A 27,640-nucleotide genomic window follows, 5' to 3' on the forward strand; every position below is an offset into this window, starting at 1 on the left:
TTGTAGTTGCCATAGTTTTTGTGCGCTTCGGTGACACAGGTCGACGAAGATAACAATCGAAAGACCACGTGGCCTCAAAGCAAATCTCCAGCGCCTGTTGCAGCAGCGCACTGATGAGGATATGCATCGTGTGGCCGGCGGTGACGAGCGCTATAGGCGGCTCTTTTTCTCTTTGTGTTGGATGCATTCCATATTAGTGGAGAGGGGAAAGTTCCACAATGTTGGGTGGAGTGCGCCTGCCAGTTTCGGTGACAGTGACTTCTTCGTCGGAGACAGCCTCCTTGCCACCTACTGCGAACAGGTAAACGACTGGAATCCATATGCAGACATGCATGGGACGCCTTTATCGTCCTGTACTTGCAGATGCTGTATCTGTGAGCGTCACCTGGCAATGTGTGGTGCAGTGGCCAGGCGAGCTCCCGTGGGAGGCAATACGTTTCCGAATAGCTGGAGCTTGTTATGGTGGACGCCTGACTGATGAAAGGGATATGAGGTTGCTGCGATTGTACTGTAATGACTGCTTTAATCAGCAAGTGCTTTCGAGTGATTTTAGGTTCCAAGGGCTTCCGCAGTATCCTATGCCTGAAAACACCTCTTTAGTATGTTAACGCACATTTTCGCCCTGAAGTCTCCACACGTTTTGGGGATCGTCTTTGGTTGATCTAATACACAGTTTACCCAGTTACTTTTTGCCAGAAATTCTTGGTATTTAAGTGTGGATCCCTACAGACTGGCCTGCGGCAATATGTTCGTGAACTACCTGCAATAGATCCCCCTGAACTCTTCGGTCAACATGTCAACGCGGAGATCCAGTCCCAAATAGAAGAAGCAGAGGAACTGTTTTCCACGCTTTTAAGTATGCAGCTTCCTGGATCAGATATTAACGAGACAGGGAGTCCAGAATCGCGAGAATCCAGGGTGTGCAGACTCCGAAGATACAAACAGGCAACAGTTCCTTGACCTTCCAAGCCTGCAGTTTCTACTGGAAAGGATTGAGTTGCTCAGTGGAAATCACGCGTTGGACTAGCATATCAAATGGCAGTTCTATGTTTCCTGCTGCGCATAGGTGATTCGATGCTGCGATCATCTAGAGCAAATTCTTCCCCACCGTCTTGATATGGCTCAGTTACAACAAGAAGGACCTGAAGATTCTTCACCACTTCGAATTGTAATGCTTCAGGAAGCGCAGCGCCTTAATAGGCTTGTAGCATGCGTCAGAGACATGGTTCAGCATCTAAGAAAGGCTGTTGCAGGGATTCAGGTGATGACCGAGGATATTGAGAGTTTAGAGTATTCTCTGCTGAACGGGCAAGTTCCAAAATGTTGGAACTTTGCTTTCCCTTCTACAAAACCCCTAACATCATGGTCGCATGATCTTTCCGCTCGAGTGGACCAAATTAAGAAGTGGGGTCTTGTAAGCCGGTGCTTCTAATATTGTTTTGCCCACCCTTGGATCATTTTCGAGGGATTTGAGCTCCACAAGGGAACTTGCGTAGGCTGGAACGGAATAATAGGCATCCCAAGCTTTTACCTGAATGCATTTAATTGCCTTGTTTGGTGTGCGACACGCTTTTAGGAGAGCCAACCGAAAGTTTTCTGGTTGGGCGGCTTCACTTATCCAGGGGCGTTCTTGACAGCTTTGCTGCAACAGTTCGCAAGGAGAAATTCAACTTCAATCGACTCTATTAGTTTCGAATTTGTAGCACAGGTGCATTCTTTCGATATTGATTAAGCAGGAACAAAGTTTCAAGATAGGGATATTAGCAGAGCTGCATTTTCATTGAAAAGCACTGTGGCCCACGATCATTAGGAAGTAGGGGCTCGCTAAGATTAATTGATGGAATGGAAGGATTGACAGTTGTTTTCAGACTACTTATGACGAGAATGCGATTTCGGCAATGCCTCGAGATGGAGCATACGTGAAACGGATGTATCTTGAAGGCGCTTCGTGGAACCTTGAAGGGATGTCTCTCAAGGAGCCGGAGCCCATGCAACTAACATACGAAATGCCTATTGTGCACTTCAAGCCGGTTGTACGCAGACGCCCTTCTTCTGATGCGCTTTACATGTGCCCCATTTACCAGTACCCTTGCCGCTCAGGGGACGGTGAGAGGCCATCCCTAGTAACAATGCAAGAAATACGCAGCGGCTCTCAGGACCCTTCCTTCTGGATCAAGCTAGGCACCGCAATCTTGCTATCTACCGCCTTGTAGCTTCACGTACTTGACCTAAACTTTTGCCCTTTTCTTTTGAATTAGTGTAAGTGGCATTAGTTTGATAGGCGGATTGGTGCTTGTCACTTACTCGTACCTTACAGGCTTCACATAAAGTTTTCCGGAGGCTTGCAAACCTGGTACTGAAATATCGGACTGTTAATATATTAGACTGAAATAGCTCCACAAAAGCTAAGCAGTGCATGATCTGCCCTTTAGCTTGTCAGACATGGTGATACATCAGTAGAGAGGCACGCCTGTTCTTGACAGCCCTTGTAAAAAGCACAATTGTCTTCCTGTGGCGACATTTTTACAGAAGTAAATAGTAAATAGGCCCTTCTTGCCTCTAAATAAGGCATCGCTACATGCTGTATCTTCTGAAACTTGTTCTGCGCACTAGTGCAGGTCCAGGTTGCAGAGTGCTACGCTGAGCACCAACGTGCATCTGGAATTGCAGTAGTAGTAAGCCTATGTGACCCTCCATATTTGTCAACAGCCTAACCCTCTGCAAGCCGCTACTGTAGGGATACTACGTACCGAAACCTCAGTAGTGGGTTTTTTCCCCGCAGTAAGTAGCCTGTGAAGAAGCCCTTCTGTAATGCTACGCGCTCTGGGGCTGCAGGACAGAAGAAGTGGCGCCTGCCGCGCGTTGTAGGTGTAGGAATCTTGTGACTTTCTTACTTTGTTGCCTTTCTCCAAATGCGTTTTGCCAAGAGGCATAAAAATATTTGTGCCGCAGCATATTTATCGCGAAACGTTCACAGCTTTGGTGCAGGAAACATGATGTAGTCTTCTGCATGCCACCAAAACAGGACAAGCGTCCTATTTCGAATGAACGCCCCACGCTCTGGCATTATATCGGGTGGACCGGTGCTACAAGCTTATGGGTGTTTCCTGCTGTAGTGGTGCTTAGGCTTTGATGGCCAGCCGTTGATTTATTGACTATACTGCGCTACAGGTATCGTGTTACAGCACAGCTGGAATTTAAGAATTGTGGGAATGGGATTTTAGCATTTGAAAATACGGAAGAAGAATGTGCTATATTGCCGTGTAAAAATTAAAAGTACAGCGGCCAAGTCTTTACTGGTAGCTTGTGGCCTGATGCCGTTGCATTCGCCAAGTAGGGAAGCCTTCAACTTTTCCCCATCCATGACTCTGTTTGGGTCCCTATGCGCAGCAGTGGAAAAGCTAGTGTATGCATACAGCGTAAGGCAAGCAAACGTGGTGTATAGTGGCGGTCGCTTTTATGCTGTGCATAGCACAGGATTTCGTTGCTCTGGAGCAACAGAAGACAGGCGAGGGTCTCGCTATGCACCCGTCTTGCCAACGAAATATTCGCAGAAAAGGTAAAACTTTTTATTTATGTGTAAGGGGAAAAAATATTTAGTCCTTATGAACAGGTGAAAGGCTCAGTTCGGCCAGTTTTCCGGCTTTCACTTCAGCGAGTATTTTGAACCGTGGTTACTTTGTGTCAGAAGTTAACGATTCAACTCCCAGATTGTAAACGAGGAACAGAAATGGCCGGCATGAAGAGCATTGGCTCTTCAATAACGAAAATAATGTAGTTCTTAACTCTGCAAAGACAGAAACCGCTTACCTAATCCCTTTTCTTGACGCCAGTAGGTGACCCCGACGCCGAAAGATCACCGAAATGTGGTCGTGCTCAAGACACTAGTCCCACACAGGGCGCACATAGGTGCATTCAGTACCAAAATTAATCATTTTCTTTATTAAATAGTGCTTTGTTCGGCATTTGCCTGAGTTCCATCCAGTTTCAAGGACGCTTATGCCGTATATAAATCCCTCGGGATGTGGCTGTATCCAAAGCACCTGGTGGTTTTCTCCATATACACCCCATGCGATACGTCCATTATTTGTGTACATATGTTCTAAAAGATAAAGATTATTCATTAACTCTAGGGTTTTTTCAGTGTGAAACTTTCGTGCAGCTGTCCATGAAGTGCCACCAAAGTATAGGGTTGAGCACTGCTTCGGACGGCACGATCCTTGCCCCATGACTTGACAGCCTTCCAAAATAAAATGTTTGCTTGGGTGTCTGAACTCTGCCGCATGAGAAACGTGCCGATACTAGTCCCAGCTTTCTCAGGCAAATCAGAGCAGCACGATCGATGCAGGTTGGTTTGAACCTGATAAGATGTGAAGAAAAGCCTTTGGAGCTAGCAGTGTTACTTTAACCTGAGCTGCCTTTCTGGCGGCAGAAGGACTGAATAATCTCAGGGGACATCAGACGCTTCCAACTTCGACGACACTTGATAAAAGCCGTGCAAGTGACTGGTGTGGGAGTATTAGACTCACAACATTTGCTCTGCAGTGGATTTTTTTTGAAAAGTAAAAGTGTGGAGAGGGCAAAAATGGACGCATTGGGTCTGGCCCAGCCTCCAATGAGGACAACGCATATTGGCGGCCAGGATTCATCAAGGCAGCAGTTGCTCATTGTGGACAGAAACACGCTGGCCTGTGTTACAAACACACAGTTAATACTATACAAAATAGGTTCTTTCCCTCCCAAGTGTGAGGCAGATCTCCTCACGCCTTCAAACGCCCCATGCCTTAGGGACCCTTATGTGCTGCATTCTTCAAATACATTCGAAGATGATGGCGGTATATCAACAGTGGCAATAGACAACGACCACGAGCTCATAGCTGTTTGTGGGCGGAGTATCGGCAAGCCTGCAAGTAAGCAATCGCTCAATGCCTGGCTATGGTATGGCTACGCGCCACGTCCGAGTTGGTCGGTGGCTCCAGGCCGTCTTCAAAACCGTACAGAAATAATATATTCTAGCTTCAAGAATATACCACAGATAAGAAGATACCAGATTTTCTGTTTACTTAGCTGTTGAGATGTGAGATGCACTCAACTAAAAAAGCCCCTGGGTTGCGCCACCTGCGTCTACGCCTCACATTACTGCTGCGGCGTTGCGCTTTCTTGTAAAAATTTGCAGATATCTATATATATTCATCAAGCACATTTGAGCTCGTACAGCTCTGTAAGGCATTTGCTGAGCGCGGATTTTCCGCCGCGGCATTTCGTGGGAAGTTTGCTTTAACTGGCAATGATGTGGGCATCTCGATGGGAGGGTCCAACCCGGAGACGCGAGACGCAAATAGGGAGTTTGAGATATCGGATAAAAACGCAGCGAGTGGCGAAACTCTACAGGCCTCTAAAGGTCAAGAGACATGCCGCGAGAGTACTGTGATGCGGTCTTCCACTCTGAAGCTCAAAATAGAAGAAACGTCGAATGAAAACATGGCAAAGAATGAGCTAGTTGATCCCGAGCAAGTACCGCTGCTTGCTGTGGTCGGGTGGGAAGGAGATGAGGGGGAAGTCGCTTCGCTTTCTACCTCTTACCTCACACTTTGGAACGTTTCTACAGCGTCTGCATTCCTTCGCTTAAACACTCCCGCGTTGCAAGTGCTGGACCTACAATGGTATGAAGTTTGGTGCAGGCGGCCGCTTCTCTTCTTCTAGGCAGGAGTTTTACTAAGTGCTGCTGTATCTCGGAGGCTTTTAGAATTTTACATATGATTATATCGCAACCGTGGGTTTACATGGGGTGCGAACAGGTCACCGTTCTTCGCGTACCAATTAACGACTTCAGGATCACGTCATATTCGCCTTTGGACAGCTGTTCAAACTTTCACTGGTCTCAAACTCAAGGTCAGATTCACCCTGTTGCACAAGCCATCTGTTCAACAACGTAACAAATTAAACTCGACGTCTTAGATAGGGTCCTCAAGTCAGCAATGCCGCTCCATCTTTTCGTTGCCAATTTTAACGAGATATTCTCCCTGAAAATCTGCTGGATACATCTGTAGGCTTTAGCTTGCATACTTTGCTTCCATTTCAGGGGCGGACTTGTAGGTTTGGACAACTGAGTGTTTCAGATATCCGCAGCTTTGTGGAAATCACGGAGCAAATGCTGTTGTCAGGATCCGATTCGGGCAACCTGCTTCTGTGGGAGGTGAGACAGCATGCAAGCCATTTGTATGCTTTCGAATAACTCTGTTAGGATTGCTCGGGACCGAAAAGACCACTTGACTATGCAAAAAGCCTCCTCTCGCACTTTTACGGAACGAAGGACAAATCCTTTCCTGCCCTTGCAATGATTGAATGAAGAGGAATGGAGAACTGTGTACGCTCTGAATGGTGGAGTGCTGCAGGATGGCGATATCAAGGCAGAAATGCTAGAGCTGTTGCCTGGAGCTCTCAATCCATATCGGAGAAGCTCTCTCACTTCACGAGATCGCATGGATGAAGTATCGTCGCAACGAGGGCCCTCTGTAACAGCGCGTAGTCGTAATAATCTTAGAAGCTCCATGCGTTCTGGACGCAAAAGCTCTTCTGCTGTTGTGTCGGACGCTTCCAATGGGCAAGACGGGGTCCACGACGCAACGGAGCCTCCCATCAAACATTTACCGTCATGCCATCGGGGAGCCGTTAATACCGTATTCAGAGATCCAAGGAATGCAAGTCACGTAGTCTCCGCTGGCAATGACGGGCAGATGAAATGGTACACGATGAAATTCATTTCATTAGAGATGCTTGTATATTCTTTGCACTCCAGAAGCTGTGTCATTACAGAAATGCTACAAGCAGCTAGCCTGAATATTTTGTGGAAGCCCGCTGCAGGTGGGACATCCAAGCCATCCTTGAAGGAGTCAATGACATGGCCGAAGAAACGAAAATTGCAGTCCCCCTGATAAAGAGCTTCGCTATGCCTGAATACGCACCAATCAAGAAGGTCCTGCCACACCCGTAGGTCAAATTACGACATGCCGACTGTTCTCTAGTGTACATACTGCGCTCACTACAGTGCCTTTTTTCCCAGCCGTTCGGAATTGAGAACAGGTGCGCTCCCTGCAAAGGTTAGAGCTTCCACTTGAACAAAATTACCAAGTTTTGTGGGGTGTATATGAAATCAGGGACACTTCTAGCCCTTTCTGGCTAGTGGTTGCTGATTGTGGTACTACATGGCTGTTTTGCCCCCAGCTTGATAGTTTAGTCAAGGTAGGGTTCAAGAGAAGCTCCTTGTATGCGGTCTCAGTCGTTGCTGTTTACCCTATTGGCAAAGCATATATGCGCTGTCTCTGGAAAACTAACACTACTGAACGCTGTCTGAAGGGGTATTTTGTTTTCGTTTTACGAGGTCCTTGATTTCCACGCTGGAAGCATTCTGATGGCAATGGAAGTAGCTGATGAGTTCGCAGATGCTAGGGCGGGTATGCTCTGCTCATAATAAGGATGCCTATAAGGAGGTTTCACGCAGGAGCCAAACAGAAAAATTGTTTGTCATTGATTTTTAATAGAGCAATTGGGGCGATAAGCGGGCGAAATTGCGCATGACTCGTCAAATATTTTGCTGGTGACTTGCACAATGAGAACGCGAGTTGTCATGTTCACCAATAACACTCAGCGTAATATTGTGCTTTAAAGAGTTTATTATGACTTGCAGATTTACTAACCATTGGAGATGACGGTTCAGCACGTACCTGGAAAAGCCCGCCCTGTCACATGCCACTGACCTGCAGGTAGGTTCTTCGATTCCTTCGCCGCAGACCTGCAGGAAGCCGGGCAACTTACCCAAAAATACCAGACAACCAGAATGTTGGTTTCTTGAAGGGGGCGAATTTTTTTGTCGATATAGGAGGTATTCTAGTTGCATCAGATGCGTCGCGCTAATGCCGGAGACAAAAGTTGCAAGATCTTCTTGTGCCTTGCTTGGCTTTTCTGACGGAGTTGTTCGGATGTCCGAGTTTTCTAAAAACGGATCACAGCTAGTGCTGGCTGTCAAAACGCATGCGTGCGCTGTGGAGCACTTGGCTGTCGACCCAACAAGTACAAATACACTTCTGAGAATACCATGCAGAAGCTGTCAGATTCTGTTGCTCTTAGCAGGCGCAAAACACTAGCGGCTTAATTTCTTTAAAGCAAACAGTGCGATTACTCTTTGCCAAAGCTTTCTTGCAAGATTTGCTCAGGCCAGCTCCTCGCAGTGGTGGGAGAAGATGGCCTAGTGTTGTTGCTTAAACTTCAACTGTCCTATCAAATGGAAAGGGAAAAAAACAAAAATGGAGATATGGCGACTTTGAACGGTGTTGGAAGAAGCTGGCAGGTTGAGCCTCTTGGTTTTACCAAGACGCCCTCAACTTTGACGAAATTAATCTGGGAACACCCATTATTGCTGCTCGGCGTAGCAACTGATGCAGCTCTGTTGGTATTGACTGGGCTTGACAAACTTACTGCACAGGCAGGGTGCGAAAGAGCTCTCCAAGGTGGTGATACGGGGCTTGCGGGTGAGAAAAAGAACACGACCACAGCAGAGAAGATGATTTCTACGAAGGAACACAGGAACAGGCGTGAAGCCGACAACAGGAGATCAGACTCTAGTTCGCAAGTGGAACCGCTGGAAGAAGCTAATCATTTGAATGGAGAGACCCCCAGAAATATAGCTCGGCGCCCCTCAGAAAAAGCAGCCTCGCCGGCTGCAGGGGACCCGCTAGACCTGACTCAAGTTCTTTTTTTCAGGCAAGGCCACCAGAGTGCTAAATCGGCTACTCATCACTTTTGCCTCAGTGCAGTCATCGAGTTAAAGTTGTATGATTTCCCTGTGGTGAATGTTGCCGGCACTTCCAAAGGCTTTCTGAACCTACTGGACTTATTTCCAACTACGCAGGCGCATTGAGCTGAAAATATCAGCGGCAGCCTTACGGAGCTTGGTTCCAGAAGGTGAAGACTCACCAGATCAGGAGGAATTCAGCGGTAGCGATAGCGAGTCGGAATTGGCTTGTGAACGTGAGCCAGATTTTCGTGCAATTACTAACCAAAATAGAAATATGATGAATTCCTCAAGTGGAAGCCTTGAAGAACAGGCGGCAGCAGCGGATGAGACCCGGCGCGTCCTCGCAGCAACGATGAAACAGCAACAACGCCGTCGTGCGGCGGCTGCAGCAGCTGCAGCTGCAACAGCTCGGCTTACCGCAATAACAACCTCCTGCATGCAATGTTGCACAGATGCAACTGATCTACTGACCTGGAAGATCAGTAGCAATAAAACGGGCAGAAACGTCGCTTCTCCTTATGCTGACAACGAAAGGTGGACCGCCGATAATGCTTTTCTATTATTTTCCGGTACTTCGAATATGAGGAATGGTATATGGTGCACTCCGATACACACATTATTGGATTCAGCCGGAAGTCCTACTTCCTTTGCCTCCTCGGCAACAAACACGGCCGTCCGTCCGTTAATCTCACTCTACAATGCTCTCCAACAGCCCACGAAGACAAAGTACAATGCTTACGAGTTTCTGGGGCCTCATCTCACTCAACTGGTGGCACTTCCTGAGGAAGGACTGCTTGTGGCTGGCACATCAGACGGAAGAGTGCTACTTTTTCCCGCTGACACAGTAAAGGCTTGCGCAGTGGTGAGGGCTTATTAGCTGTATATGCCGACTGTACATCAGAGATGTAACGTCATGTTGATCCAAAATAACGCCAGCCTTCAAAAAAAATAGCACCAGTTATAAATGAAAAGAATGGAAAAAGAATAAGCAATCTTAAATGGAGAATTTTTTTGAAGCTTGTATGTAAAATCATGTGGCCTTTTCCAGGCTAGAGTTTTTGACAGTCATGTCGGGGTCGTCACAAACATTCTCCTGAGGCCAGTGCAGCGCACAAAACAGTGGGCAATAGTTGCTGCAGCTCAGAATGGGGCGTGGTGGAGGTGCGAATTTGACCTTGAAAGTGTCTGCCTTCTCTGCAAGAATTCACAAGACTACGAAAAAGAGCTCGAGATAGCTAAAGCTGAAAAGGCGAAGGCGGAACGTGTGGAGGCACAGCAGGCACTTCGAAGTGGACCAGCGCAGCAGCAGGCAGAAAAGCACCAGCAGCAGCAGCAATTTCTTCGCCGTTTGCTCATGCCAGATGCAACTTTGTGTGACGATGAGGTTGACGCGGAAGCTACTGCAGCTTCGAGGGGGACAAGCGCTAAGTGTGCCCTCATAAGAAAAATAAACTTTTGTTATCTTTTTTTTTGATGTTCAGCCCCGCTACACCTGCTTAAAGTTGAGTCAGGTAGCACAACGCGTTGCACATTATAAATAACAAAGATTTATTTATTTCATGCGCGAAAGCGAAATCCTTATCTTCATGGCTTACCTTTTGAGACTGAGCAGGAAGACTACAGAGCCAAAGATGCCATGCCCTCTTCTCGTCCCGCTGGGGATCTCAGATATGCCAGATACCAATGATATCACATCGGGGTCCGCAGAAATTGCAGAAGCAGAGCACTCAAATACACTGGACGCTATACAAGACATCATGGGTTCTCAAGAGCCCACGATTATGGTACGCTTGAGTACTGGACAATTACAGACGCAGGAGGCTGCTCTAGCTGCACTTCTCAGGTCGCAAATAAAACACTGCTCATTAATCAAGGAAACCTCTCCGCTAATCAGCAATATCAGCAACGCCGCTTGTAATGTATGGCGAAGAGACGTAAAATGCTGGACTGAAGCTGCTACAACTCTGCCGATGTAAACAGGAGAAGCGAAGGCTGCAGAGGCAAGAAGAAGCTGATTTTGAGGCTCAGGCTCTAAAGCAACAGGAGCAGTCTAGGCTACAGGACATCACACAACGGTTTCAGGCACGGCCACCTCTTTTACGAGCAGCCTCTGGTGGCCTTCAGCGTAGCTGCACCTAAACAAGCAAATCCCGTCGAAACATGCCCAGGGGCAACTGGTGGACTCAGGGAAATATAGGCAGCTTTAAAGCTGAATTGCCTTACTTCCATGTGCCTTGATATAAGTAGCAGGCACTAGTTCCCAGTGGATTTAAGTATGGTTTCGGTGAGAAACAATCCTTCTGCTTACAAGGAAAGCTTGCAAGCTCACAAAGCAGACCCGGCCGGTTCTTGCGCTGCCTCTGGAGTCCCACAGAGCTTGGTGACTCGAGCGAAGAACTTGCCTCGTGTTAATACGCAAGAAATGTTGATGGAGCTTGTAATCCGAGGAGACTTGCTGCAGATTGATGAGTTTGAAGCAGCCAAGTCCATAAGGACAGTGGAGCGCAAAATAGAAAGTGCAAGGGAACAGCATCAAGCCCTCATAAATACTTTGACAGTATGACCTTCGCCACACGTGGCACTTACCAGCTACTCACAAGCAGCAGCAGAGAATTTACTCGTACCAGCATGTAGCTTTGCGGCATCCCTAAGGAAGGCCACCCTGGCACCACTTTCACCTGTTGCCGCAGCGCCACCTGCAGATGCTCGGCAAGTTATCCCCATAGTTCGCGTTAAGTTCAGGCCTTTACGCCCTGATATGTATAATTGATGAGAGCATTAAGAGCGCTTGGCTTTTGCAGCGACTTTTTGACGGAGCATTGGAGACTTTTGCGGCAGCTGGCATCCTCGAAAATCTTTGTGTTTATTCGTTTCCCACAAACCAAACTCCTCTTGTGCGTTAGTTCACGGATTAGCTAGGCCGCGCTAAGCCGCATGTTGAATACTAACTGAGGCTGGGCTAGTCCATTATTGGCATACCTCCAAGCATTGTCGCGAATACACAATGCCCAGTCATGGACAAACTAGACTGTCACTGCTCCTATCGTTTTTTCTTTTGCCTGTGTTATGTTTTCTCAGGATAACCAGCAGTTACAAACAGCGGAAGAGGCGCAGTCAACGTCACAGGGCGCAAAGAATATTCAAACAGTGCTGGAGGCCGCAAGAGAGCAAGAGCTCAGGCGCCTGCTGCTCCCGGAGCTGCCAATATTGTCCCAGACTCCCTGTACGCAGACAGCACACGCATCTAACCTCGTATGCTTTAAGGGACTTAGGGCACCTGCTTTATTCTTAGACTTTTAACCAATATATTTTACCAATAATGTATAGGCTATTTTTGCGCTTGCAGCTTCCAGCAGACGTCCAACAGCAGATTCAGAGGCACTTAAGGCTGTGAAGGTTCAAGGAATGCAAATACCTACCATTTGCAACGGACCTGGTACCCTCGTTGCGCTTTCTCTACAACCTGAAAGTTCCATAAAAGCTGCAGGTAAGCACAATGGAACAAGAACTCCCCTCGCTGTTGCAGTAACTCTCCAATGTGTGTCCTCCGCTTGCTTTGGCAAGCAGTACAGCTTCTATTCTCACGGCGTTTTGCCAATATGCAATAACAGGAACTATGCCTTGGAGTGATGCACGAAGGCGGCGTGTGGAGGAGATGGCGATCCTACTAAAGGCGCAGCCAAAGGAGGATTTTACGGATCCTCGAGATGAATGTCGCATCGCGGAAACAATTAAGAGTTTGAATGCGTACAACCTAACTAACTCTGGAAGCGTTACTGAGGCCTCACTGTAAGCTAACTAGGTAGCGGAATAAAAATAGAAGGGTTTAAGACACACAGGACTCTTTATACTTGACTGAAGTACACCGTGTGATCGCAAAATTGCGACTGGATGATAGTATATAGCTAGAGTCAAGAAAATGACTTACGGCATCATGTGAGGCGAAATACGCTTACAGGGCCATGGCTTCACGAAAACGGCAACAAATCGTGGAACTTAGGAAGTGGGCATCAGAAAAGGCTGCCTCATTTAATCGACGTGTTGCCGTGCTGTCGCAAATGCGCGAGGAGCTCCTCAGGCTATCCTGCAGTGTCTTGCACGGAGTGAACGAGGCTTTGCAGGCAGCTAAGCTGGAGAATTCTCCCGTGTTTTTCCAAGCTAAGACTTTAGTTCAGGTGGTAGAGAAAGCTATTGCTCAAGAACGATCCAACGAGTCATTATGGATCATCAACAAAGCACAACTAATGTGAGTGCTCGTCACTGTTGGATCACAGAAGCGTGCCTGCTTTACGTCTCGTTGTCCAGGTGTCTTCTTGTGTGGCACAGCGATTCGTTAAAAGGACGACTTCAAAGTCTGAAAGACAGCGGGGCGCTGTTCGAGACAGATGCCACGAAGGCAGAGCGTGACGAACTGATTGCTGCACTTGCTGAGGCCCGTCGGCGTCCCGACGGCTTCGCTGTCTCATTCGAAGACTTGCGTCAAACTGGGTTTGCACCAATTTTCGAAGCAAAGAAAGCCAAGCTCGAAGCATATGCCTACGGGTTTGTTGTGTCTGGTGCAAAGCTGAATACAAATACAGGTGGAAGTGGTATTAGCAGCAAGGAGTCCAATCTCAGGACACAGCTTATGAGCCTCATAGACATCCTCAGGGAATGCGAGTTGGCCCAAAACTTCAGTACCGACACTGCATACACTTTGCAAGAATATTCAACGAGCTACGAGCCATACTACATAGATAAATCAACCAGCCCCCAGTCATGGCCTTCAGAGAAGAACAGCTGGGCAGCACTTCAGCGTATGCAGGTCCAACATCAAGCGAGTGGATCCATTGAGACAGTATGCCTAGGCAAAGCACTTATCAGGCTATTCCAACCTCAGCTTACATCAGGATGAAATGAATGGTGAAATATAGGTCAGTTGCAAAAAGCTACTTACAGGCTTGGGACAAAATTGCTGCTTTTGTACCTGTAGGTCAAGTACGCTCTCTCAGCATTCGACAACGAGCTCCGCGGGCTGCTGAAGGACAGGACAGCGATAAACCAGCAGCTGCTACTTGCTCGCCTAAAGCAGTTAGTACGTCTCCATTCATTTTGTTTGTGTGAAGGCCGCTCTGCCCCAATAATCTTCATTCACAGCTTATGCAGCCAAAGCGAAAGCGCAGGTTCTTCCGGCAGACACTCGATGAAGCCATCACATTCTTTTCTCAGGAGCAGTTCCAAGAGTTGTCAGTTATTGAGTCAATGGAGGCCCGATGTGTGAAGCTCCAGCAAGACCTTTCAACCGAACGGGATGAATGTCAGCAGGTTGAAGGTCGCCTTGAAAGTCTTGATGCCTCAATGACCGAAAGGAAGCAAGCGATAGAGAGCTGTCACGTGAGTTCATGAGACTACTACATTAAAGTCAGAGCGTGATTCATTAAAATGCAATGTATCATGTGAGGCTCAGAAGTTAACTGCATGGCTAGAAATGACTCAGTAGTCATACAACGCGAAAGCATCAAAACTGCGGGCTATCGTGCCTGGTATGTATGCAGGCGACAGAAGTAGACATCCGCCGACGGGTGGCAGAGGCAGTTGGACCCCGCAATCCACAACAAGCCGCCCTAATGCAAATTTTCGAACGCAATGTACTAATTTTCCACAGCTACCGAAATTTTCCGACTTAATAACTAATTAATTGTTCGTGTGTTGCGCAGCTCTCTTGTGCTTTTTCGGTGCTGAGTTACGGCGCCAATACAGCTCCCTCTTCACGTTATATTACTTGCACGCCACACTTACATTCCACATCTCCTCCGCAGGTGATGCATAGAAATGCCAAGCCACCTGCGGGCTCATCTGGAGGAGATGCAGAGTCCAGCGACCTTGAAGGTGTGGACCCTGCAATTTCAGCCATCTTCTTTGCATGCTGCTCGCAAAAACGGCCTCAGTGGGCAGCACTTAAAAGGGAGCTGAACGCCAAACCTAGCGCTTTTATAGAGCTTTGGAAGAAACCAAGAAAAATATTAGGGACTTAACTAAGGAATACAGCGCGCGCAACGGTTACGTTGCGAATGCAGACGAGGTAGATGAGGCAGAGCCCTTGCAGGCGGACTCTGCGGATGTTGAAGAAGATGTTTGCCCTTTGGGGTGCGATATGGCAGTGTACGAGGCAATTTTGGAACTACGGTGAGCGTCCTCAGTTTTTATTGCACTAAGTAGTAATTTGTTTGAAGGTCTTTTGGCTAACGGGAGTCGTCCACTGTAGGCCTTAATGGTGTAGGGACCTCAAAACAACAAACGACTCTTCGATCGCAACCCTTCATCGGGAGCTAGATGAGTTGAAGAGGGTACGTTTAGCTCTACGAGTCAAACTTCCATTTCCTTGCATCGAAACAAAAGTAATACTGTTGACGCGCATTAGCTGAAAATAGCGGAAATCCCCCAGTCACGTGATTCGGGCTGGGGCGCATACTTTAATCACAACTTCTGAGCCACTACTCAGAAGTTGCGCACTTCCTGCATAGAAGGACGAAACTGCGAAGTTCTAGGGGTGTACGTACATGCAAGCTTGAGCATGAATGGACAGAAGGCAAGTTCATCCTCGATTGAGCTGGGCGGCGTTTCTTTCGATGGTGTTTTGCCGCCCTAAGGAATACACAAAAGTCCAAGCACTTCAAAAGCAGCACGCATTGCGCTACAAATCCGCTGAGACTGCCATCCACAAGTTCCTTAGGGAACTTCAAAGCTCTCTCAACGAGCTGAATACTATAGTTCCGCTCCGCGCGTCCCAGGTACCACATGCTGAACGTTGGCAGTGATTCACAAGAACAGTTTTTCCTCGTATTGTCCTGTATGCGCATAACAGTGTGTGTACTTTCAGCACACACTGCCCTACTTTCCTGTAAGTGCATTCGGAGGAATGTTTGTTAGTCGGTTGCCGGCCCGTCTCCTATATGCGTCGATGGTTTGTGCAAAAAGGGACAGACCAAAAAGATCTCCACAGAAAATTGTCTGTATGAGTGTTGTTATGTGCGACTGTCAGATTCGTTGCTTATCGAATATTGCGGATACATGGCACCTACCAGACCAGCTAGAAAATGCCTTGCTCTTTAGTTTCGCGGGATTCGCCGCTCTGGGACAGCAGTAGGCGGTATCCGCTTCGCCATATATAAAGAATCAGCTCCCGCTGCAGTGGAAGAGCATGAAGCCCTTCCGTCTTCGCCTCGTGAGCAGAACAATCAGGAGCAATTCTTAAATAATTGTGAGCCGTCCCCTCTGCTGAACCGGTCTGCAGAGTAGAAGAACTCGAGAGGGAAACAGCGGTCGTCGCGGACGATCTCAAGCAGCTTAGGCGCCTATCTGTAATGGCCCGAAAAGAAAATAAACAGGCGCGTGCAACCAAACACCGTAGTTTGTTTTGCTTTCCCAGAGCGACTGTGTATTGAAACCGCCCGAAGGACTGAACAGGCTCAATTGATAAGCTGCACAAGAAACTCAATCGCGCATCCTGTTCAGGAGGCCGCCCTTTCCTACGTCTAACTCGCCATGTATATGCAGAATACGCAACGTCTTTCATCTCTTCGGGAGACGTTTAAAGCTGTGGAGCTCGTAAGATTTGGCGTATCGCTTACCCTAGAGCAGGTTGAAGCTGCTGCCGAAATTGCAGGTCAGGCTGACAGTCGAGCTCGCAGTGAACCCATAAAGCCGGCTTTCGAAAAAGACATCGAAGTAATGGCCGCCAAACAGGTATGAGGTAAACTGGCGTCCACGCGCAAGCAGCCACCATACGTGGTTTCTACGTCACGGAAACTCGACTTCCTTACAGCACACTCGCTGACCCTTCTGAAGGTTCTGTATTGGGTAGAACCTGCTTAGGTTCTGTAGCAGCGTGCAGCCAACCACAGAGATTGATTTCGTCGATGTTAAATTCCGACTGGTACCAATTTCACGCCGTAGGCAGAACTTCGAGAACAGCAACGGCAGTACACGAAGCTCAAGCAACTGCTCCAGGACACAACCAAGCGTCAAACTGATTTGCTGCACCGTCTCGCACTTGCCAGAGAGAGTGACTGCTTACTGTCCCAGCAGCTACAAGGGGGAAAGCGTCACAGAGTAAGTGACAATTCGCTGACAGAAACACTCATTTGCTCAATGGTGGGTGAAAAACCTTGAGTGGCGGACAGCTGCTACATGCAAACCTGTCTCCGCCAAAGCTTCCACTGCAGAGTACTCTGTTGCGGTGTCAGAACACAAATGATGACGGTGTATTTGCTAGGAGACGCCTAAACGAACTGGAACGCCTCAAGCAAAAGCTTAGCGTCCGGGAAAGTGAACTTCAAAAACTCCAGGAACTTCTCCTACGAATCAGGACCAAAGGCAAGTTGGTACTGAGTCCTACCACTGTACACTTCGTAGGCTGCATTATGGATATCTGCAGCTCAGATATCGAGATTTCGCACTAGTGTTGCTCGCAAGAATACCGCTCAGCTCTGCCATTTCGCTCCATTTGTATATGGGATAGGTGCGCACGTGGAGCACTCCATGCTCTGGCGCCGAGATACAGCGTTCCTACAAAAGTGAAGCAAGTATTTTTACAGACAAGGAGCTCGGTTCAAGCCTTAACGACGAGTGAAGTGCTACGTGACGGCGTTCTGGTGGAATTTTTGAAGAACCATGCACGTGCACCTTGGCTAAACACGTGGTGCCGTTATTTCTAAAGTACTTGAAGTATCTATGTTTATGAATGAGTGCTTCAGCTTTTCCCGCAAAATTGTAGGCCCCACAGGGCAGCTGCCATCTCAATTCCACAGCTAGTCAACGCATGGAACAAGGCAACTAAAAACAGAATCTGGGGACTACAGGCAACTTCACTCCTCTAACATTCGAGAAAAAGCATGTTCTAAAGTGCCTTTCCCCGACGCTGCAGGGCGACCCCTTGTCCTCTTCCCGCAAGAGCTTCCACTGAATTTATAGGCTTCGCACCAGTCCCAACTCACATCCCGGCTACTTGCATCATTTTTAGCAAGGTTACATGCGTGAACAGAAGAAAAGTTCCAGAAGGTGGAAATAATCATGCGTGGCATAATCCGTCCATCATGCTTAACAGAAAAGCGAATAGCCGTCTCAAGTATGCCGCCCCGAAACACGAGATTCCCTTCACATGCGACACCATGGAGAGCTTGGCCTAGAGGGAACAAAAAGGTGGGTAGGAAGCCCGTTATGAGCTGCAGGTTCCATGCAATTTCCGTGTAGATCAACAAGGCGGTTCGACTGGCTGTCCTTTGCTATTCAGTTGGGTCTTCAAGATACCTGCTTCCAGCGAGTCTTTTAAATACAACGTTGCAGTGTGAAAAATGTTTCTCCTAGTTGAAAAAACGCAAGCTGTGACACCCAAAATGAGACCCATGGACCCCTCGGTTCACGCTGAGCTGCTGCCAGTGTGTGATTTATATGTTCATTCAAAGTGTTTTTCTCGAACTCCTTAACACTGTTTCTTCAGCTAAAAAATGAAATTGATCGAATGATTCAGCTGTGCACGGGCGCCCACACAATGCATGCAAGGACCACCGCCAGGAGAATAGTGGTGGTACACAGGCCCGTACTGATCTCAGCATTTTAAGACGCATGCTCTGTCCTCTTCGCCAAAAGTAAACTGCTAGCGTATATTGCTTTATTTTGAAATATATGATGGGTAGCGTGGAGAAAAATGAGGATGTTCAAGGTGCCTCAAAGTTGCACAACATAGAGAAGAGCTGATTCATTCGCTTCCATGAGATCACATAGAGGGAAACTCGCACCGCACCGCAAGGACATAACAGAGGCAGATTTCAAATTGATAGAGTCTGATTCTTTTGAACTAACATCATATAAAAAAAAGTCGCACCAAAAGACCTAGGCTGCCTGAATTGCATCGCTGACGTCGTAAGCTGTGCGGAGGCAGAATAGTGCTACCATGCTGCAATTTTGCGCAAATTAATATACATCGGCAAATCGAGCAGCACACAATACTCGCAAAGTTTGTCTGACGTCCCCACAGTCTGTAGCATCCAGACCCCAGTTATATTCGGTAGCTCCTGGGAGTACGGTGGTCCTTACGACTTAAGAGAAAGATGGCAAGAAACAGCAACGACCCGCATCAGCAAGTGGAGGATTCATCCTGCTTATTTTTGCCCCTCAGCAGTCGCTTCCCTGCGAAGGCAGCAGAAGAACTGATGAAGAACTTGCTTGAGTCCAGGCTGAAAGGGGAAACATACTCAGCTGACCAGGCTTGTCAGCTCTCAAAGAATCTCGCAATTTCATTGCGAGATGCTCTTACTGCCCTTTTGAGACCGAAATACAGGATATGTATCACAGTTGACCTGGGAGAAGACTGCGGTCAAGGTGTTCGAGTTGGCTGTCGGTGCTTGTGGGATAAGAAGACAGACTCAGTCGCCAGTGCGGTTTACAGAGATACATCGTTCTTCTGCGTTGCCACTGCCTATGCCGTGTATCATTACTAAACTTCAATTATCTGCACTCTGCGCACGAGAAAGCAAAGACAGATTGAGAGTCACTGGGACATTGTCCAATCAAGTTGATCAAGCAAGGAGTACAGAATCAAAACCCCAAGAATGCTGCGCTTCCGTATCTGAGCGCTATTGCCCCTCGTTTTCACACATTGACGACGCGCAAAATGATTTTACTGTCCATTGCAGGCAGCAAGAAGCAGTGGAAATCCCTTGGCTGTTTCTCCGTGTACAACAAGTAGTAATCGTGGTTTATTAAGTGTTCTACCACACTTCACAGTCAAGCAACAGTGCGCCTTCTAAGCGTCACTACGTCAGCTTTGGGCGATTCATTTTTCATCAGGGATAAGTTTGCTGCATTCTTCAGAGTTGCAGTCAGCTGACTGATGATGGTGTGCTACAGCTGCTTCTATGATGACTGCGTCTGCACAGTATTATTCGACTCTACAAAAGCGCACGTAAGAGATCTCAGCCCTAATGGTAGTGCGCTCCCGTTCACCACTTGCAAAGAGCTCGAGCAAAACCTGCAAGGCTGTGCTCGCCTTTTAAATACTTCCTTGCTACTGCACATCTGAAAGCTCCCTTCTGTTGCCTGCCAGCTTGCTCATGCAGTGCGACCCATCAAAGTAGCTTCCTTTTTTGTGGCACGGAAATTTGCTGAACGTGCTCAAGGTGTTGTGCAAATGGATCTGGCTTAGCCGACACTTAGTGCAACTCCCGTTGTGCCACCTTGCTCGCTTGTTGGACTCAAAGCTTACATTCCCCCAGCCAGCACAACGTTTTTCAAAATTTGATTGCGTTAGTTGCCTCTCAGGTAGAATCAGACGTTCTATGCCAATCCGTTGCGTTCTTCCTTTTGCGTTGCCTGTAGGGGCTGTTTAGCACTTTCATTTGTCAGACATTACCGCCTCGGCAGATGCAAAAAGAGTTGAATGACGAGAAGTGTCTTTAGTGAATTATCGTCTTTGTAGAACCCTTTTCACTTCACCATCTGCTCCGCGCTGAGCCCGTGGTCAGGAAGCCTGAGTGGTCTTGCTGCAAGTTGCACTCGCAACATGGGGAAGACGTGCACAATGAACTCGCAGTGTAAACACTATAGTATTTGACAGCAATGGTCGGCATGGAACTAACACGTCAGCGAACGCGGGCCTGCAGTGACACGTCTCAAGTGACTCTTCCGTTTGCAACGTTGTGGCCCTCAGATTTTTTGACAGTCCTGCGTCACAGTGACTATGTACCTTGGTCAACTTTGTTTCTTATAGTGCAAAGCTATTTAAATAGTGCAGATTCATTGAAGTATTCAAGCATGCAAGTATGCAGCAACCAACATCTACTAGTAATATTTTAGCTGAAACCAGCGAGCAAAAATACACTTTTCGGCATACAGGCAGACCGGTAGTCACTCTCAAGAGCTTCGCACAAGTTGCCAGACACAGCAACCACTTATTTCAAAATGGAAATCTCACCAAGCTGCTATTCACCTGGAAAATTAGTAGATGGGTACACACGTTTGGGCATGGTGAGGTGTCTCCACGTAGGCAAGTTTGCGCCTCCGTATCCACATTGCAACAAACTCGTAGTGTTGTTTTGACGGCTTTTTTGGTTTTGCAGTGGCGGAATAACCTGGTGATGCAAGTTTTAACTTGCTCTCCCGATTACTCTCGTGTTATACTTCGTGTCTTTCCTTCGAACGTGCTACTGGCTTGCATCTGGAGCCGCAAACGGAACACTGATACCAGTAGCTGTGCTGATGCGGTAACATTTCGTCTGATTGCTCGTTTAGGCTTGAGTTGAAGAAGCTCCACCTTCAGCTTGGGGAGGCAGCCTAGGCACCTCTACAGAAAATGAGGCCAAGTAGTCTTAGTACGGTTTCAACAAATACGGAAGGTGTCAAAAGCTAAAAAGATCCTCGTCGAACTAATGCCTTTGCCGTAACTACTCCATTTCACCATCGTGCTCTTTGCTGTGGTTGTGGTCAGGAAGTCTGAGTGACCTTCTTGACATTGGACTGTTCGATCCGACACTTTACTTGATATGACGCAGTCAGTGCTGTTATATAGAGTGTTTTTTATTTTACTTTTTAATTTCTACACAAAAAACTATGGATTAGGTGGAGACTGGCCTCGCTGGCTGGCGTCCACTAGAGAAGCGTGTCTTGGACCCCTCAGTGTGTCTCCCACATGGCGTCCCAGGGCAAGAGGCCATAAGAGACAAAAGTTGGATCCGGTTTTAATTTAAAGTTTTTTTTAATTGCTAAGGCATGCATATGACAACTTCAGCGCGGCTGCTCTGCAGTTCCAGTCTCGCAGCTTATGCATGCCAACATTTCACTTCGGCTCCTAGTTGCAAGATACCTGTTAACTTTTAGAGGCTGGCGAGAAGGCGCAGCAAAAGCAGCAGCACTGTGTAAATACGGGACCTAAATGGGGCAACAAGGGATACCTAGCCAAGAAGATAAACGAAAGTATCACCAAAACGATAGTCGTAGCATTGTGATTCGAATGTGTAGCATGAGGGTCTCGTTCGAGGGAATGAGCAGAGCAAAAAATACAGACAGGAGCTGAGGAATCACCTACGTGAATTTCTTTTCTTCGTGAAGACGAAAGACCACAGGGACTGGTGTGCACCAAAGTGTCCTCCGATCTGAGAGGACGTGGATGTGCTTTTGTCGGCCAACAGTTTATCCATTTACTCCCAATCACATGTGGCTTTTGTCCTCTACTGATTTGCCTGTCGAGCTTCTGGGCAGAAAGAAACAGTGCTCATTTCCAAACAGTTAAATTTGTTGACGATGCCACGAAAACAGCTTTACCGCTTTGAACCTGCCAAGATGTTCCAAAAGCACGTCTGGCACACCAAAACATTCCGCAGATGGTCAAAATGCCAACTGCTGCTGATTGGATGCTTGCTGGTTCTACCATGTGCAGAACCAGATGTGCTCGGAGCAGGAAATGCTGCGCAGGATTATCTCTCGCGGCAACAGCAACAGTCTTTGCCCTTTTTGTCGGACGATGCGAGACACACTGAGGAGCGAATACCGGTTTTAACAAATGCCAAGGAGAGTTTAGCAAGCATGGAAGACCAAAGAGGCACTGGCCCGGGAATGAACGGGAAAGACACCCACGACAAAATTAGTGTAACAACTAGTGACGAAAGAGCAGAGCTTTCTGTCAAAGTTCGTCAAATCCAACTACACGAAGGTGGGACTCATTGGGTGGAACTCATAGTCGAGGCACTAGGACCAGATGGAAAAATCAACAAAGCATACAATGGTGGGGTGGCTGCGTCCCTCATTTTAGTTGATGAGTACACCAAGCCCATAGACTCCCAACAAGTACCTCTAGAGGATTCAGCAAATAATGGAGCTGAGAGGGCGGTTCATTTAGAATCAAGTCTCGCCACTGAGGGTATGTTTTAACACGTGGAACTTTCTTGCACGAGCTCATAGGCTGCTGAGTAGACAACATATCGCAGAGCCTTATGGCTCTCGTTTTTCTCCTTACAAGACGTTCCTTCCTTGACATTCACTGTACAGATGCAGTTCCGCAGGGGGCATTCAACGTCCGGAGCTCGCTTGCACTGTGCCGATGCTTTGCAGGAGTAGCTGTTTTACTTTTTAGCCCTCCTGTCGATGGCACCTACAGGTTTAGCATCAGTTGTGGGGGCTGTGAGCGCACACTGAGAACAGAGAAACGCCAATTCGCAGCAGGCACGCGAGCGTCTCTTAGGGTTACATCTCAGCCTTCAGGAGCAGTCAGCGGAGCAGTATTGGAGCACCAGCCCGAAGCCCAGTTGGAAGACCTAGACGGACAGCCAATACGCATAAAGAGCACTGTTGTAGCTAATATTATCCCTATCGACTTAAATGGCAAGGGAGGCAGTAAGCGGGCATTGTTTATTGCGACGCTCGAACAGCGTTTCCCTCTCACTAAAATTGCCGCTTGCATACCATGTTTCTGTACTAAAAGGAAATGAGCATACATTCTCCATTTAATTCGATGCTTCTTACAGCTCCCTTGGCGTCATGGACGGTGGAAACAGATGAACTTGGTTACGCAAGACTTCATGGCATACGCGTGTCTCGGGCTGGGCAGCACGTGATTCAATTCGTGGCTACACTGTGGCAGGATACCCGCCTAGAGGTGCTCTCGGCCCCGTTTGAAATTGTTCCTGGCCCCGCAGTGTCAGCGGTCTTTTCCTTAAAACCACCTCCCAGGGTGCTTTTACGTGAACCCTTCAGTGCTGTGGCGACTTTGGTGGATTCGGAAGGCAATGAGACTGCGAACGCATCCAAACTTCAGAGAGCAGGCGATCACGTGGAAGTTCACCTTATTGCTCTTAACGACGCTGGCCAGAAAGTTCCTTTGCATGGCCAAACTAGCCGGGTTTGGGGAGGAGGAAAATTAGCCTTCGAAGGTCTCTGGTTTTCTGAGCCTGGAAGAGTCCTACTTAAGGCAAGCCCAGTCAACGAATTAGTTTTAAAATCAACACTGCAGCCGCTATGCCTTTTCACTTTGAACACCAGGGATGTGTAACGATGAACCGACTGAGCTTGGCCCCATCAGTCTTTCGCTGGAGCGTTTTGACCTTTGCCGGCGCATTTTGCGCCCCCACATGGCTCGTGTTATATTTAGGCAACTTGCACCCTTTGCGTCAAGGACACATTCGACTCGTCAGCTAACATCCAAGCGGTTTCAGCTTCAAGGCTACAATTTCAGCCTTTGCCTCTATTACTGGAGCGTCGCGCCACACAAGGCAATGAAGATGAACTGCCTTCCCTTGAACACTGGGGGCAATTAAAAATTTCTCTGAAGGCAGAAAACTGGAACTTTGGGGCTCCTCAGAAGCCTGTTCTGGTCGAAGTCAAGAGTGTTGCTCTATTGGATCCCTTGGGCGGGTTGATCCAGGAAGATGGTGCACAGTACCTAAGGATTGAGCCAACCAGCTTATTGTTTTTGGTAGAGGAAGCAACAGATGTCAAAACATTTTATCTCCAGGTAAGCAAAAACAGTTTCCTTCTAAATATTGAGCTTCAACGCTGAGCGGACCAGCAGTGAGCAGTGGACATCACTTTAGTGTGTGCGTCGGCGTGAACCTGCTTTTTTGCAGCCATTGAGCCCTGGTTTGGTTGTTGGCAGTAAGGGCTTGTCACAGCCTGGGTCATCTATAAACATTGCGGCCTTTTCTGTAACGTTTGACGTTGTTTCTGACGACCCGTCTTGGCTATCGAGTACTGTAGAATTTGATCTTCCTTCTCCAGCACTTCTGCACGGAGTGCAGCCGTTGTTTTTTGCCGGTCCGAAGTCCCTAACAGTGTACGCGATGGATAGCGATACGCATGAGCTACTGGCCGGCTTTCCGCACCAACAACTTGTTCGAGAGGGGGAAGAGGTGAACAGCGCTTTGACAAGTGATATCACAGAACGACCATCGCGGTAGACTGACCATTTGCCTAGAATGTACAGAGCTGAAAGGGCTTTGCACGCAATAGCATTTTTCTTGAAAGCAAGGCCCAAACAAGAGCGTTATGGATATTAGATTCAATCAATAACGAGCTGCTGTGAAATGACCTAATGCTCAGATATCTTACACACTACGGCTGTCTGCTCGTCCGCGTGAAAATGAGGAAATCACAATTCACATTTCCGGCGACGAAGGCAACAGCATTTCTGTAAAACCCGCGATGCTGCATTTTAATGTAAACAATTGGAGGCAAGAGCAAGTAGTGGTGCTCAAGGTAGAGCAAGACAACATTGCTCCACCTGCGGTAAGTCTTCGCAAGAGACTTGCTCAATCAGATTTCTTGCGTGCATCTCAATGCACTATCAGAAAGCTGCCAATACGAGCTTTTCGAAATAGTTTCTTTCGCTGTGTCTTAAAATTGACGCAGAATGAGCATCCGTTGGAAGGAAGCATCTCTGGAGACGTCATTCGAGAGTTGGCATTGCGTCATGACATTTTTAGTAGCGAAGAAGTCAACGTGTGGAGCATGCGCGGTGGCACAGACGTGATATTTTCAGTGTGGGATGACGACATTGCGGGAGTAGGGTAATATGAGTACCAAAATGTCGCATAAAGTTCTGTTCATGAACCACTTTCAACCTCTTTGCTCAATTGGGAAAATGTTTAATTAGACTAGAACCTCGTAAACATCGAGCAAACTGGTCTGCTCTCAGGTTGAGTGGGGAACAAATCCACACTATCTCATCGCAACGGAACAATTTAGCTTGTCATTCCGGCTGAGATCTCAGCCGCTCGCCAATGTCAGCCTGCAGCTGCATTGTGACGGTACAGAAATAATATCGCAAACAAAGCATGTGTACGATTTTGAAGATATGCCGAACATCGATACTTTCGACGAAGGCGAAAAGCTTGGGCAAATTTTCGTGGAAACTGCTCACTGGCAGACCGAGCACAGCTTCATACTACGCATTCTTAGCATATCGGAAACGCACAATGCTTCTCTGGCTTACAGCGGTACGCACATTGGCTCCACTGCTAAACGCGGATTCCTTCGTATGCTCCGTTCTTCCTCCTTTTTATAGCCATACTAACAGCAGCATCACTTTAGAGGACCTCCATAATAGTTGAATTCGTTGGCGTTGTACTGATGGCATTTTCTCAGGGGAAGGCTACGAAGTATTTCAGAGCGTATGCAATTTGAGGGCTTCTTCGGATGATGCCAACTACAATACAGGTGACGCTACCGCAGAAGCACAGCGCTATATTCGTCTATATTTAATAGATTGCAGTGCTGCTATTCTTGCTACGCTGCACTGTTTGTGGAAGGCAATTGTTCTTTCAATTTTAAACATATCATCCGTGGAATCCTATAAGACAACTGGCAGTGCTGTTTCCGCTCAGAATGGATGGCTTCAAGTCAGCGCCATTTACTAGCAGCGCGTGGCTTTGAAATTCCTCTCTCCATCAACCTTATTCATCACCAAGATGAAGCGAGCCACTCCGTCGGTGACGTGGCGGCTGCTGCTTTCTATAGTACTTGCGTTGGAGCCCATTACATACGGTGCGTGTTTGTATTGAATGACCTCCCCTCTTCAGCAGTCGTTGAAGGCCTATCCTCAAAATCTCTTGCTAGGAATTCTTCACTATGAGAGCAGCATTTGATTTGGCTTGGGCTGTTGCAGGACAAGTACCCAGGGAATTGAATGCTTGCCATGCCCACCGGGGTACGAATGCTCCGACCCCAGAATGCCTCCTAACCCTTGCCGCGAGGGTTTCATGTCTCTGGGTGGTTTCACTACCTGCGTTCCATGTCCCGAAGGTAAGTACAGCTGTCATGAAGCACAAACCATATTCAAGAAGACAACTGCATGGCTTCGCCTGCCAAGGTGGCATCGCAAACAAATGGGTAAAGACGCGACCTAAGCTCGCTTCACAGCTGGCTTACATATGTCTGCGCTACCACATAGGCTTCGCATGCCCAGAAGGGACAGCTGTTCCAAAGCAGCTTAAGCCGGGGTTCTATCGCAGTACCATTAGGAGCAGTGAAGTCCTCCCTACAAGCGTGAATGCCATCAAGCTTTGCCCCGAAGGATTTTACTGCACCGGAGGCTCAAAGTTGCCGGTTCCTTGCTTGTCCGGCTATGTCAGTGGAGAAGGCTCAAGTGAATGCCTTCCTTGCCCGACAGGTTATATGTGCAAGACTAGCCGAGCCGCTGATGTAGAGGTCAGGCACCGTTTCTGCTGATACCCCAAACAATTTGTGACAGTTCTGAAGTAGTGCTCTACGGGGGCCAGAAAACACGCCTGTAAGATTTCTGGTGCATTCGGCAACGTGACGGAATCGGAACAGGTTTGCTGACTGTCGTTTCTTTCTGTGTTGACAGCCTTGTCCAAAGGGTTCATATAGCCTGAGAGGCGAAGTGGCGTGCCGCCTTTGTCCTGCGGGGTTTGCGTGCACCTCGTTCCTCCAACCTACTATGATGGAACCAGAAAATGGCGAGATTACCGCGAGCCAACAGACAAGCAATGCAAACATAAAACTCAGGCAGAACGAAGGCAACACTTTACGTCTTGCCACCGTCAGTGATTCTGACCATGGCTTTCTCGACGAAACCGTTGTAGAGTTGCTACTTCCCTGCAAATTGGGATATTATTCAAACGAAGTAAGGTGGAAGCAGCATTTTGCAAGGTAGCAGCAACACATGCTTGCGCTCCCAGAAAGCTCACCACTCCACTTCAAGCAAGTGTTCTGAAAATGAGCGTGTACTATAGGGTGAAGCCGACTGTACACCCTGCGGCGGAGCAATAGCATGCCCGTCGCCTTCAACTAGAGAGCATTGCTTTACACCATTTACTGTGGCGCTTCCTGACGACCCAACGGAATGCGTGCCTTGCCCGG

The 27,640-nt window shown here is 47.8% G+C and overlaps 6 protein-coding genes across 6 annotated transcripts; all 6 read left to right on the forward strand.

Moving 5' to 3' along the window:
- Positions 1-1,898: 1,898 nt before the first annotated feature.
- ETH_00023565 (uncharacterized protein) lies at positions 1,899-2,213 on the forward strand (the record flags this gene model as incomplete). Its single annotated transcript, XM_013377477.1, has 1 exon — positions 1,899-2,213. The coding sequence occupies one exon, from the start codon at positions 1,899-1,901 to the stop codon at positions 2,211-2,213; it is 315 nt and encodes a 104-aa protein (XP_013232931.1).
- Positions 2,214-4,585: 2,372 nt separating this feature from the next.
- ETH_00023570 (uncharacterized protein) lies at positions 4,586-5,703 on the forward strand (the record flags this gene model as incomplete). Its single annotated transcript, XM_013377478.1, has 2 exons — positions 4,586-4,910; positions 5,177-5,703. 2 exons carry the CDS (start codon positions 4,586-4,588, stop codon positions 5,701-5,703), a joined length of 852 nt encoding a protein of 283 aa, XP_013232932.1.
- Positions 5,704-11,069: 5,366 nt separating this feature from the next.
- Positions 11,070-12,587, forward strand: ETH_00023575 (uncharacterized protein; the record flags this gene model as incomplete). The annotated part of the gene is made up of 4 exons (XM_013377479.1): positions 11,070-11,351; positions 11,873-12,017; positions 12,141-12,281; positions 12,406-12,587. The coding sequence occupies 4 exons, from the start codon at positions 11,070-11,072 to the stop codon at positions 12,585-12,587; spliced, it is 750 nt and encodes a 249-aa protein (XP_013232933.1).
- A 169-nt stretch (positions 12,588-12,756) lies between these two features.
- Positions 12,757-14,963, forward strand: ETH_00023580 (WD domain-containing protein, putative; the record flags this gene model as incomplete). The annotated part of the gene is made up of 6 exons (XM_013377480.1): positions 12,757-13,040; positions 13,100-13,631; positions 13,767-13,868; positions 13,940-14,167; positions 14,593-14,720; positions 14,771-14,963. 6 exons carry the CDS (start codon positions 12,757-12,759, stop codon positions 14,961-14,963), a joined length of 1,467 nt encoding a protein of 488 aa, XP_013232934.1.
- A 3,919-nt stretch (positions 14,964-18,882) lies between these two features.
- On the forward strand, positions 18,883-19,272 carry ETH_00023585 (uncharacterized protein; the record flags this gene model as incomplete). Its single annotated transcript, XM_013377481.1, has 1 exon — positions 18,883-19,272. The coding sequence occupies one exon, from the start codon at positions 18,883-18,885 to the stop codon at positions 19,270-19,272; it is 390 nt and encodes a 129-aa protein (XP_013232935.1).
- Positions 19,273-22,108: 2,836 nt separating this feature from the next.
- Positions 22,109-26,175, forward strand: ETH_00023590 (uncharacterized protein; the record flags this gene model as incomplete). Its single annotated transcript, XM_013377482.1, has 9 exons — positions 22,109-22,685; positions 23,027-23,158; positions 23,290-23,636; positions 23,913-24,275; positions 24,388-24,669; positions 24,860-25,045; positions 25,169-25,321; positions 25,455-25,755; positions 25,904-26,175. 9 exons carry the CDS (start codon positions 22,109-22,111, stop codon positions 26,173-26,175), a joined length of 2,613 nt encoding a protein of 870 aa, XP_013232936.1.
- Between the last annotated feature and the right edge of the window lie 1,465 nt (positions 26,176-27,640).

This window comes from Eimeria tenella, genomic scaffold, assembly GCF_000499545.2.
Source record: "Eimeria tenella Houghton genomic scaffold, Eth_scaff53, whole genome shotgun sequence".
Classification (NCBI taxonomy): Eukaryota; Apicomplexa; class Conoidasida; order Eucoccidiorida; family Eimeriidae; genus Eimeria; species Eimeria tenella.